The sequence below is a fragment of the Pelophylax lessonae genome, assembly GCF_965119305.1.
Source record: "Pelophylax lessonae genome assembly, chromosome: 6".
Classification (NCBI taxonomy): Eukaryota; Metazoa; Chordata; class Amphibia; order Anura; family Ranidae; genus Pelophylax; species Pelophylax lessonae.
Window position 1 is genome coordinate 297984175 of NC_138773.1, and position 12840 is coordinate 297997014.

Genomic DNA, 12840 nt, shown 5'->3' on the forward strand with positions numbered 1-12840 from the left:
CTGTAGGTACAATTAATATCTAACTCGGTTTAGGAAATATTCGCCCTGCATGCAGCTGCTGACACCAGCGGCGCATGCGCTTTGAAGGTCCAGCCTTAGAGCTCCTCGCCGACTTCTTGCAGGAAAGTGTACTCCCGCGTGCATGCGTGGGGATGATGTCATTGCGGCTCCGGCCACTCACAGCGCCGGAGCCGCCGAATCCGAAAGAGACACCAAGGGAACATGATGGCTCCCACAGCGGTGTCTGGGCAACCGTATGGGGGCTTCGTTCTAAGGTAAGTATTTCATAATGAGCTAGTATGCGATGCATACTAGCACATTATGCCTTTGTCCTGCAGGGTTTTGTTTTTTGTGAGGATACAAACGCTTTAGGCTCGGTTCACACTACGTCGCTCCGACTTAGGGGAAAGATCTGGTCAGCAAGTGGTTAATTATTTATTTTTCATCATTTTTTTTTTATTTATTAGTTTGTAGAAGTGAGATGTATGACGTCATGAATGAACTGTATGGTTGGTGTGAGGGAAGCCTTCCAAAGCCTGACACTTATCATGACACGGCTTCCCAACAGTAGAAGCCATTTCTCACATGACTATGCCTCTCTCATACACAGGAGCGCAGTACTGGCCGCACACCGCGGCGCTATTTCACACACGAGAGGGAGTTCAGTCAGGAGGAGGGGCGGGGCGATGTCTCCGCCCACAATCCCCCTCAGCACCGCCCCGGCTGGCTCCCTCAGTTTGTTTTGCTCCAGTTCCGGCTTCTGGTGCTGACGTCACCAGGCTGAGAAGATGGCGGCGGACAGTGATGTGAGTAGCCGGGTTTGGGTGTCAGCTGTCAGGGGATAGAGCCGTGTATGGTGACAGGAGTGTGTGTAGAATGGCAGGCTGTGAGTGCAGACTGTCCCTTCTTCCCCTTATCAATCACTTCTCTGCAACTTTCTTCTGTAGCCCCCTTTTTATTTGGGGGGGGGGGGGGTGGCCCTCCTCCTCCCTTCCCCCAACAGTATATTCTACTAAGCCTGTACCCCAATAAGAGAACTGGAACCTTCCCTAAGTGGGACTGATAATACAGATGATAGGACCGGTCCTCTTCTATTCCCTTCCTGGGAAACTAACCAGTAAATGGGAGCAGAAGAACTACAGCACCCAGCATATACCATTACCCCATAGGAAAAGCAATGGCCCGCAGCGCTCAGAGATCCTCCACAGAGAGAGGGTTGGCGATACGATGCATGCAGGTCCCTGTGCACAGCTCTGAGGAAGGGGGTGACCCCCCCGAAACGCGTCAGCCTGCTACTACATGGGAGGTTGTTGGAGCATGTGCAACGTATGGCACCTTTAGATTTTCATGCTTTTTGTACGGCACTTTTGTGGGTATGAATTCTATTGGTAAAAAAACATTCTTACTGCGGTAACGCACCAGGTGTTTGCACCTCCCCCCCTTTATTATTTTTGTGGTTCCACAAAGGATTTCTATCAGGGAGAATGCAGCTCCAGCATTGGATGTATGGAATGGCATCTATTGTTGTGGGGTATTTAGTTGCTGGATCCTATTATTGCTGGGGGGATCTATTGCCCTTTGGGGCTGCCTATTGTTGCTGGGGAGGGTCGGTTGTTGTGGAGGCGGGTCTATTGTCGTTGGCTGCTGCAGGATCTATTGTTGCTGGGGGTCATTTTTTTCCAGAAATCTATTGTTGCTTGGGGAGGTATTACATTTCAAAGGGTCTATTGCTGCTGGGGATCTATTGTTGCTTGGGAGGTTTAAGGTTTCAGAGGGTCTATTGCTGCTGGAGATCTATTGTTGCTTGGGGAGGTTTTAGGTTTCAGAGGGTCTATTGCTTCTGGGGATCTATTGTTGCTTGGGGAGGTATTATGTTTTAGAGGGTATATTGCATCTGGGGATCTATTGTTGCTTGGGGAGGTATTGTGTTTCAGGTGGTCTATTGCTGCTGGGGATCTATTGTTGCTTGGGGAGGTTTTATATTTCAGGGGGTCTATTGCTGCTGGGGATCTATTGTTGCTGTGGGAGGCATTATGTTTCAGGGGATCTATTGCTGCTGGGGATCTATTGTTGCTGTGGGAGGCATTATGTTTCAGGGGATCTGTTGCTTGGGGAGGTATTGTGTTTCTGGGGATCTATTGTTGCTTGGGGATTTATTATGTTTCAGAGGGTCTATTGATGCTGGGGATCTATTGTTGCTTGGGGAGGTTTTAGGTTTGAGGGTCTATTGCTTCTGGGGATCTATTGTTGCTTGGGGAGGTATTTTTTTCAGAGGGTCTATTGCTTCTGGGGATCTATTGTTGATGTGTGAGGTATTTTGTTTCAGAGGGTCTATTGCTTCTGGGGATCTATTGTTGCTTGGGGAGGTATTGTGTTTCAGGGGGTCTATTGCTGCTGGGGATCTATTGTTGCTGTGGGAGGCATTATGTTTCAGGGGATCTATTGCTGCTGGGGATCTATTGTTGCTGTGGGAGGCATTATGTTTCAGGGGATCTGTTGCTTGGGGAGGTATTGTGTTTCAGGGGGTCTATTGCTACTGGGGATCTATTGTTGCTTGGGGATTTATTATGTTTCAGAGGGTCTATTGATGCTGGGGATCTATTGTTGCTTGGGGAGGTTTTAGGTTTCAGAGGGTCTATTGCTTCTGGGGGATCTATTGTTGCTTGGGGAGGTATTTTTTTTCAGGGGGTCTATTGCTACTGGGGATCTATTGTTGCTTGGGGATTTATTATGTTTCAGAGGGTCTATTGATGCTGGGGATCTATTGTTGCTTGGGGAGGTTTTAGGTTTCAGAGGGTCTATTGCTTCTGGGGGATCTATTGTTGATGTGGGAGGTATTTTGTTTCAGAGGGTCTATTGCTTCTGGGGATCTATTGTTGCTTGGGGAGGTATTTTTTTTCAGAGGGTCTATTGCTTCTGGGGATCTATTGTTGATGTGGGAGGTATTTTGTTTCAGAGGGTCTATTGCTTCTGGGGATCTATTGTTGCTTGGGGAGGTATTTTTTTTCAGGGGGGCCTATTGCTGCTGGGGATCTATTGTTGCTTGGGGAGGTATTGTGTTTCAGGGGGTCTATTGCTTCTGGGGATCTATTGTTGCTTGGGGAGGCATTATGTTTCAGGGGGTCTATTGCTTCTGGGATCTATTGTTGCTTGGGGAGGTATTTTGTTTCAGAGGGTCTATTGCTGCTGGGGATCTATTGTTGCTTGGGGAGGCATTATGTTTCAGGGGGTCTATTGCTTCTGGGGATCTATTGTTGCTTGGGGAGGTTTTATATTTCAGGGGCTCTATTGCTGCTGGGGATCTATTGTTGCTGTGGGAGGCATTATGTTTCAGGGGGTCTATTGCTACTGGGGGTCTATTGTTGCTTGGGGAGGTATTTTGTTGCAGGGGGTCTGTTGTTGCTTGGGAAGATATTTTGTTTCAGGGTATCTATTATTGCTGGGGGGATATTTTTTTTTTTGCAGGGGTTTATTGTAGCTGCAGGAGGGTTCTATTGTTGCTTGTGGAGGGGTTCATTACTTGGGGGTTTCTATTGTTGTTGGAGAATCTTTTGTTGCAGGGTTCTATTGTTACTGCAGATATCTATTTTTGCTGGTGGGGGGTTCACATTTATTATCAAGAATAAATTAATACAAATTACTTGGCACCACAAAATGACCGCTGCACAAATGTGGTGTGACATAAAATATTGTAAAGATGTCCATTTTATTCTCCAGAGTCTCTGCTAAAAAAAAAAAAAATATATATAATGTTTGGGGGTTCTAAGTAATTTTGTAGCAAAAAATACTGATTTTAACTTGTAAACAACAAGTGTCAGAAATAGGCCCGGTCCTTAAGTGGTTAAATAACGCACCCAAGAAGTAATTTTTATTTTATTTTGAAGTCCTCCCAAACTTGACACCTAGCTTCATTTTTTAAAGGGTAAAATCTATGCGCTACCAAACAAGAAAAGAAATGTCGGGGATAAAAAGATAAATAGAGGTCCTGCAGCTAGTTCTGTAGTGTCACCACATACGATCAAATAAAATGTATAAGAATAACCAGCGCTAAAACCTCTTAAAAACGGTGAACCATAAGTTACTGTATACAGTAAAAATATGACATAAGAAATAAATTACTTGAAATAAAAATATAAAAAAAAAAAACAGCGAAAAAATCAATCAAATATAAAGTGTCCAGTGCAAGAATTGAATTAAAGTGCCAAAGTGCTGAATAAGTGAAGGTAATGCGTAGTGAACTGCCACAAAGACACACAAACTCCACTTGTTTTTCTGATGTGAGCAGCTCTGTCCACTGTCCTTCTACTCCATCCCAGGCTGCTTAGCGAGGTGTTCGGGGAGCAGTAAAATCACACCTCAAACGCCTTCTCCTAATTCCAGCATTAGCAGGGCCTAAGGCCTCGTTTGCACTTGCTTCAAAATGTGGCCACGTTTTTAACCACTTGCCCGCCCGCCCACAGTAGATTTAACCACTTAAGCCCCGGAAGATTTTACCCCCTTCCTGACCAGGCCCTATTCTGCGATTCGGCACTTTAACGGACAATTGCGCGGTCGTTGCGACGCTGTAACCAAATGAAATTGACGTCCTTTTTTCCCCACAAACAGAGCTTTCTTTTGGTGGTATTTGATCACCTGTGCGATTTTTTTTACTTTTTGCGCTATAAACAAAAGAGGAGCTTAAATTTAGCAAAAATAACAATTTTTTTCACATTTTTTTTTATAAGAAATTCCCCAAAAAAATTAAAAAATCTAAATTTTTTAACATTTTCGGCCAATTTGTTTTTTGCTACATATGTTTGGTAAAAAAAATCACAATAAGCGTATTTTGATTGGTTTGCACAAAAGTTATTGTGTTTACTAACTACGGGAAAGATTTATGTCATTTTTTGTTGTTTTTTTTTTTTAACGAGTAATGGCGGCGATCTGCGATTTTTTTTTTTTTTTTTTTTTTTTTTTTTTTTGCGGGACTGCGACATTGCGGCGGACAGATCGGACCCTTGACTGACATTTTTGACAATTTTGGGGTTACCAGTGACATTACTACAGTAATCAGTGCTATACATATATTGTTACTATATATATTGTTACTATATATATTATATATATATATTGTTACAGTATATATATATATATATATATATATATATATACTGTTACTGCAAAAATGACACTGGCAGGGAAGGGGTTAACTTTATTGGAGAGGGAGGGGTTAAGTGTGTCCCTAGGGGCGTGCTTCTTACTGTAAAGGGGTGTGGCTGTTTGTGTAACTACAGAGACATACGATCCTACATAGCAGGACTGTATGATCCCTGTTCTTACACAGGGGAGAATGACAGGCGGCTTTGTTTACATCACCCGCCTGCCTTTCTCACTCTGCACCGGACGATCGCGAGTGACCGGTGGACATCGGGTCCGCCGGTCACACGCGCGGGGATGTGCAGGAGCGAGCGGGGGTGGGAGCGCGCCTCCGGCGGCACGCGCTCGCCCCCTAGAGCCTCACAGGCTAGCGACATAGTCCTACGTCGCATTGCCTGTGAGGGGCTGACTGCCGCAGTAAATATACCGTGGGCGGTCGGCAAGTGCGAGCGGGTAGCACAGCCAGCAGCGCGACATACCAATAAGTGCTGTGTAATTCCTGGTTTTTGGGCGCGCATGTGTGTGTCCCCTGCTGACCCATGCTGTGATTGGACACAGCACGAGCTTGTCAGCAGGTTTCAGCCAATGATTTCAGCTGAACCTGGCTGTGGCCAATGACAGCAAAGAGTTCTTTGTTTACAAACATTCAGAACTCTGTGTACACAGAACAGCAATCTGGCTGTTTCGTGTCCCTGAAAAGCAGGGGAAAAAAGCAGCCAGATCTGTGAGTTAAAGCGGCACACATTACACACATTTAACCCCTTTATTGCCCCTTGGTAATCTTTTCCCAGCCAGTGTCATTAGTACAGTGTACTGCAGGGTTTCTCAACTAGGGTTCCTTCAGAGGTTGCAAGGGGGTTCCTTTGGCAATGAGCAATTTCTGCCTCAGATAAGTTCCCAGTGACACCATTGATCCTTTTAGTTATCTGTAAGGGGGTAATTCATTCCCAATGACCACCAGTGGTAAGGAGCATTCTTCCCACTGACCATCACACTAATGTATCCTGAGCTGTAGATATAGCCATTATCATCAGGGGTTACCTGAGATTGGAAAGTTATTTCAAGGGTTCCTCCATGTTGAAAAGGTTCAGAAAGGCTGGTGTACAGTATTATCACTGATAACTGTATTAGTGTCACTAGCAACGTCCGTGTCAGTCTCCCTCCCAGCCAGTGTCAGTTAGCGCCAGATTTTCCGCCACACTATCACAGTCACACTATAAATCTCTGATCACCGCCATTATTAGTCTAGTGTCTGTACGGATCAGCATCTTAACCACGATCAGAACTTTACTAGTGTCCCCAAAAATGCACTTTGGTTTTTACCAAAGACCTGTAGCAGAATACATTGTGGCCTAAATATATGAAGAAATTGGATTCTATTGGATCATTTTTTAAAGAGAAAGTAGAATTTTTTTTTTTTCTTCAAAATTTTCTGTCTTTTTTTCATTTATATAATTAAAAATAAAAACCCAGTGGTGATCAAATACCACCAAAAGAAAAACTGAATCACCCAAGCGCTCACTCCGATGGGAACGAAAGGCTGCCGCTCTCCTCAGGCAGGGGAACTCCAAGCAATACACACATGAAAGAGAAAAGGAGGCGCAAACGCCTAGTGCATTACCCTTGGATATCTTTAAAAAGTTTATTAAAATACCAAAAACATACTCCCAGACATGAAGAGCAAAAATCGCATGGAATGAGTCCACCACATGTGGAAATTATGTCCCTGTATTTGGACCGCTGATGCATTTTGGGAGGCACCCTCTCTTCCTCAGAGCTCTGAGTAAAGGCCCGTACACACGTACCGATTGTCGGCCGAAACTGTTCGGCCGCTTTTCGGCTTGTTAGTATGATGCTTCCGACAGCCGGCAGCGCACTTTCGGCCGAACAGAATCTGTTGTGCAAGCATTAAAATTTTTGTATGCCGACACCAGAACGGCCGATTGTTCGCCAGTCAGTACAGAATTCGGCCGACAGACAGCAGATTTGCAAGACTGGGCATGCTCAGAGAAGAAAAAAGACAAGGAAAGTTAACCATCACATGACATCACTTCTGCAGTCGGCTGTTGTTGGCCGACAAAATTCGTGTGCAGTCTTTTGCACTTTTCAACAGACACGACAGCCCTCGGACAAAAGACGGCCGATCATTCGGCCGACGATCGGTACGTGTGTACGGGGCTTAAGGTAACATGCCTCCCGAAATGCGTCAACGGTCCAAATACAGGGACATGTTCATTTCCACATGTGGTGGACTCATTCCATGCGATTTTTACTCTAAAATTGGCCTGGTCATAAAGGGGTAAAACATTCCAATGGTCAAGTGGTTAAAGCACTTTAAATGCCAATCAAAGCAGCAATCTGTAAAGAAAATGGTCACCTTACAAGTCTGTACACACTATTGAGTTTGTTCTGCTTTGCTTCCGCAATTTTACCCCGTTTCACTTTCTTGGTGATTCACCGCATCTCCAAAGCCTCCATAGATATCTATCACAGCGTTCCCTAACCGCACCTGCAGCAGTAGAGAGGTGGTTCAGAGTTAGCTTCGCTTTGTATTTCATGTAGAAAACCAACACACACAGGGCCTTTGCCAAGCTTTATTAAAGAGTTGCACACCCACATTTTAAACTTTGAGCCCCCCGTTTGTGTTTGCTTTACAATTCCTCATTGGACACTTTTTCCCTAAACGTCTTTCAGGACAGCCACCTCTGAAAGACCTTGGCTCCGCCCTTCACAGGAAATGCCTCCTTAGTTTCAAGATTTAAGCCCCTCCTGCCCAACTGGACCCTCAGTTTTGGTGTTTCCTCCGATTGGGAGACATCGCTGGGAACCAGGACTGATCAGCCGGGGAGGTTGAAGCCAGTTTTCACTGTGGGCAGAAGCTGAGGTCTCTCCGCCGTCTCTATTTCTTGGTGGAACCCTGGGCCATGGGGAAGGTATCCGCAGGTCCACCAATTAGCTAGCCCAGCTTATCCTGAGGGTGGGGAAGAAGTTCTGTCCAGGGGGGCATCGCTGGAGGTGCACCGTTCCTCCCAGCGTTCTGTGGCCAGTGATGGTGCTCGAGGCTGGGCCAGAGGGCGTGGTGACATCAAGTCTGGTGGGGTGCGTTCACTTCTGCCGGGGGCCACGGCTTACGGTTCCAGTTGTGGTCTTTGGGAGAGGGCCAGGTGCTAGCTGGTGTGAGCCTGGAACCCTGGAGGGGTCAGCTAGCGGTTCAGAAAGGCGGGAACACCGCGATCCTCAGCGGGTGATGTCAAGGGCAGAGGTGGTCCAGACTGCTTCTGGCAATGCCAGCACCAGCCACCCAAAGGTAAGAGGAACCCTGGGGTAGGTGTTCCCTTTCCGTATTCCCTGATAGCTCCATGGGTGTGGACCTCTCTTGGTGGTCAGAGGGTTGGAAGGTGGTACTGGGACCCTGGTGGTGGTTAGTCCTAGGGGCATTCCCGGTGACACTCTACGGAGGAGCAGGCCAGGGAACAGGCACTCGTGGTCCTCTCAAGGACACAATCCTCAGTGCAGTGACCTGGCGGCATCAGTTAAGGCTGGGCACTGAAGGGTGTGTCTGTAACCCCAACAATTTGGGAAGCTGAGGCTGTCGAATTACTTGGATCAGGAGTTCTGGTCTGCACTGAGCCATGTTGATTTGGTGTCTATACTAAGTTTGGCATCAATATGGTGCCTCTTGGGGAGCCTTGGATCCCCAGGTTGTCCTAAGGAGGGATGAACCTGCCCAGGTTGGAAACAGGGCAGGTAGAAACTCCCATACTGATCAGTAGTAGGATTGCATCTGTGTATGGCTAGTATAGAGAAGCCTGGACCATATTGTGAGACACAGGTTTTAAAAGGCGCTTTCTAGCACCTTTCAGTCGTTTTAAAACACTGTTTTCTGGTTTTCAGATCCCGCAGCCCCAGGCTAGCCTTCCGCCTGCGCAGCAGAGTGTTGCACCAGCCCCACCAGTCTTATCCTCCACTAGTGGAGGTGCACTGGGTGGCACTAGAGAGGAAGCTGAGGAGGAGCCAGTTAGCACTTCTTTAAGCTCCCAGGTAGAGTTAGATGGAGAGGGGTTGGACGGTGAGTCCTTGAGACCCTTTCGCTACAAGTTTTCCCTGGAGGAGCTGGAGGATCTCTGGGGAGCCAACCACCCTGGGAATCCAGGAGAAGAAGAAGCCGCTATCAATTCATGACCAGATGTATCAGGGCCTGGGGGGACAGAAGAAAAGGGTGTTCCTGGTCAATGAGGTACTGGTGGAAACCGTCAAGAAAGAATGGCACGACCCAGAGAGGAAACTCTTCTTTTCAAGGGCCCTGAGGCATAGCTTTCTTTTCGCGGAGGACGGTGCATCAATCTGGAATAAGTTTCCCCAGACTGGACGCAGCCTTCTCTCAGGTTGCCAGGCATACAGAGAGGCTATGGGGGTGCTCTCAGATCCCATTGACAAGAGGTTGGATTTGCACTTGACGAAAACCTGGGGCTCTACCCTGGGGCGCGCATAGAGGCAGGGACTGTGACAGAGACAATCTTGTCGTCCTTTACCATGCTTTTTGGTGGGGTATATTGCAGACGCCTTAGCGGAGTAAGTACTTGGGTCCACCAGATCCCCAGCCCTAGCCTGCTCAGCAAGAAGGGCTTTGTGGATTAAAGCTTGGCAGGTGAACAGTGTGTCCAAGGCTAAGCTCTGCAGGATTCCACTCACGGGGGACCCTTTGTTTGGTCCTGGTTTGGAAATATCTTTGAATCGGACGGCCGATAGAAAAGTCCTGTTCCGTCAGGCGTAGAACAGGGGAGCAAGAAAAGAATAAGTTTCGCTCATAAGAAAATATGGGGCCCTGAAGGCCGACGGGCAAAAGAGGTCTTGAGGTCAAAAAGGGGGGCCGAAAGACGCAGTGACCACAGTGGGCGGAAGATTGGGGGGGCCTTCCTCCCACAATGAGTAGTGGTCTCCTCCTAATTGATTCATTTTGGGGATCGTAAAAAGGGGTTAACGGCTGGAATTTGCTTATCACCAGTTTGCCAAGGTGCATGGCAGAGGCTATCCTCCCTGAGAGACCTGGAAGAACAGAGGGCTGTGGTATGGGTGCTGGCAGAGGAGATAGGCAGAGGTTTTTTCTCCCACAATTTTGTGGTGCGGAAACCTTCATGGAAGTTCAGGCTCATCTTGAAATTGAATCCTCTAAATCAGTGGTCCTCAACCCTGGCCCTCAGGGCCCACTAACAGGCCAGGTTTGCAAGATAACTGAAATACATCCCAGGTGATATAATTTGCTGCTCAGTGATTGCAGTACTGTAGTCTGCATCTCCCCAAGGTAATTCTTAAAATCTGTATATTAAAAAAGAATAGCGCGCAAATGCAAAAGAAATTGCTACCAAATCTGAAGACAATCCATAAATAAAAATGGGGGTTTGGTCCCACCATATGGCTATATCGTGCTCAAGCCCACCACTGCGTCAAAGTACCCCATTATCAGTGGGTCCTACACTATCCATGAAAAAGAGATGAATCCAGCCTTTCTAACCCTTGGAGATAATACTCCTTGCTGGGAAAGCTGTGCAAATGCACTACAGGGGACTCCTCCTATATCCACTTGATGGTGTACACTGGTTGAGTACAGGTGTGTGTGGGGGGGGTGGAATTCTTAAAATCTGGCCTGTTAGTGGGCCCTGAGGACCGGAGTTGAGGACCACTGCTCTAAATGCCTCGGTAATTTACAGAAGGTACTGTATGGAATCATTCTTTACGGTAAGGGCCCTTCTCCCCCCAAACTGCTTCATGACACCCAAAAACCTGATAGACGCTTATCTGGACATTCCCATCACGGAGAGCTGTCAGAAATTTCTCAGGCTGGCAGTAGAACCAGGGAAGGCACGTTTCTTCAGATTCAGGCCCTCCCCTCTGGCCTATCCTCTTCCCCCCCCCCCCCCCCCCACATTTTTATCAAGGTCATAGCGTTGTGACTTTCAATAATTTCCTATAATTTCCCTCCAAGGCCTCCCTCCCACCTATCACACACACAGAATTGAGGGATGCCCGTCGCCCTAAAAAAGTTCAAGAACTTCTTTTGGGCGACAGGTGTCCCTTGATTCTGTTTGCACGATTTTACCCCAGTTCGTCGGGCGACAATTGCGGCAAAATCACGCCGCATTTGGGGTGCCGTTGTAAGTCACGGAAATGTCACCAGCGACCCGCGATTTGCTGTGATTCGGGATCGTGGGTAGAGTCATGGCGATTCTGTCCACGATCCGGGACGCCAATATGTGAACAGAGACTAAGTATGACATGTTTTGTTATTTAAAGGAAAAAGCAAATCAGACTTTAATATCACTTTCACCTCCTTATTGTTGCCTGCTCTCATGTTATCTCTTGACTTTCTCTTGTGCAGCCTGAATCTGAAGTGTTCGAGATCACTGACTTCACCACAGCCTCAGAATGGGAGAGGTAAGACTTCTTCTTCACTGTAACCTCTGCAATGATAATCGCACCCTGTGTCATCAGTCAGAGGTTGAACTGCCTTTAGGGCATTTGTAGATAAAAACAAACTGTGCAGCTTTAAGCAAAGCCAAATAGGCCCCTATGATAGGTGTAGGCTGTAGCTGAGTCCGGTGTGGTTTTACAGCGAGTCTGGTTAGTGCAGACCCAACTGGGGTTCTTGGTCACCCTGCGCCCCTATTAGACACAGGGGACTTACACATAAGAGGAGACTAGGGGGCAGAGAGAGGGTTTTCCCAACCCCTCTAAGGTAAGCTGAGTTCCACAGGACCTCCAACCAAAGTGACTCCCGTCACATAGGCCATTCATGTATTCCCTAAATCCTGACTGAGAAACTCCCAGAGGTAGCATCGCCTCACCCTGCCTTGTTGCTAGGACGTTGCTAAGACACTACCAGATGATTCAAACACCCTCACATGAGCTCTCTCCCCTATCTCAATAGCTCTCAGCAGTGCTGTGAAGGAGGAGGTAGTGAGCAACGTGTGTGGGGGATTGAGAGCATTTCCCTGTGATGAAGGGGGTGAGCACTAATGGTTGGGAGTGTCTTAGCAACATCCTAGCAACAGGGCAGGATGGGACGATACTTTCCCAGGGAGTTTTTTGGCCAGACGTAACCAGCCTATATTGATAGCTAGATAAAGCTGCACATTTTTTCTGTCTACAGACACTCCTTACCTGCAAAGCTATTTTTTTGTAAAGGTGAACTAACCCTTTAACCCCTTCTGCCCACGGTCTTTTCCCAGCCCTTTACGTGAAACTAAATGCTGAGAGGAGGACATTCCAATCATGTGACTGCTGTATTTTCTGTCACAGCAGTCACATGATCGGAAAGCTCCCAATCACAAGCATGCATCAGGAGCTTTCTGTAACATGTTAGATACTGTGCTGGGAGTGCGCAGAGAGTGTGTGCTCTCAGCACAGTAAAATGTGTACATACAGACACATATATGCAGCCGCTAGACTTCAAAGCCCACCCACTGAGAGGCCACTAAGGCCAAATTCAGGAACGTTTTTTTCTTCTTAGGTGTGTATACAAAAGCGATCTCTTCTGAGGTATATGCTATTGTGTGATTGCTGTTGTGTCCTTCAAGATTAATACTTTTCTTTGTGTAAAATACTAGAACTGTTGCTGTACTTCTTGCCCGCTGTGACTCTAATACAGGGAAGTGTTTATCCTCTCCCCTTCTCCATTTACAGAACTCCATACATTCTGTGAATGGA

General features: G+C 47.0%; 1 protein-coding gene across 2 annotated transcripts in view; it reads left to right on the forward strand.

The window, feature by feature from the left end:
* Positions 1-726: 726 nt before the first annotated feature.
* RAB3GAP1 (RAB3 GTPase activating protein catalytic subunit 1) overlaps positions 727-12840 on the forward strand; it is a gene marked incomplete at its 3' end in the record, with an annotated part of 256526 nt that continues 244412 nt past the window's right edge. For both annotated transcript variants that reach the window (XM_082261360.1, XM_082261361.1), the window contains exons 1-2: positions 727-806; positions 11513-11568. In XM_082261360.1, the coding sequence (XP_082117486.1) occupies positions 789-806; positions 11513-11568 (74 nt within the window). In that variant the 5' untranslated portion in view covers positions 727-788. The remainder of the gene's footprint in view (positions 807-11512; positions 11569-12840) is intronic.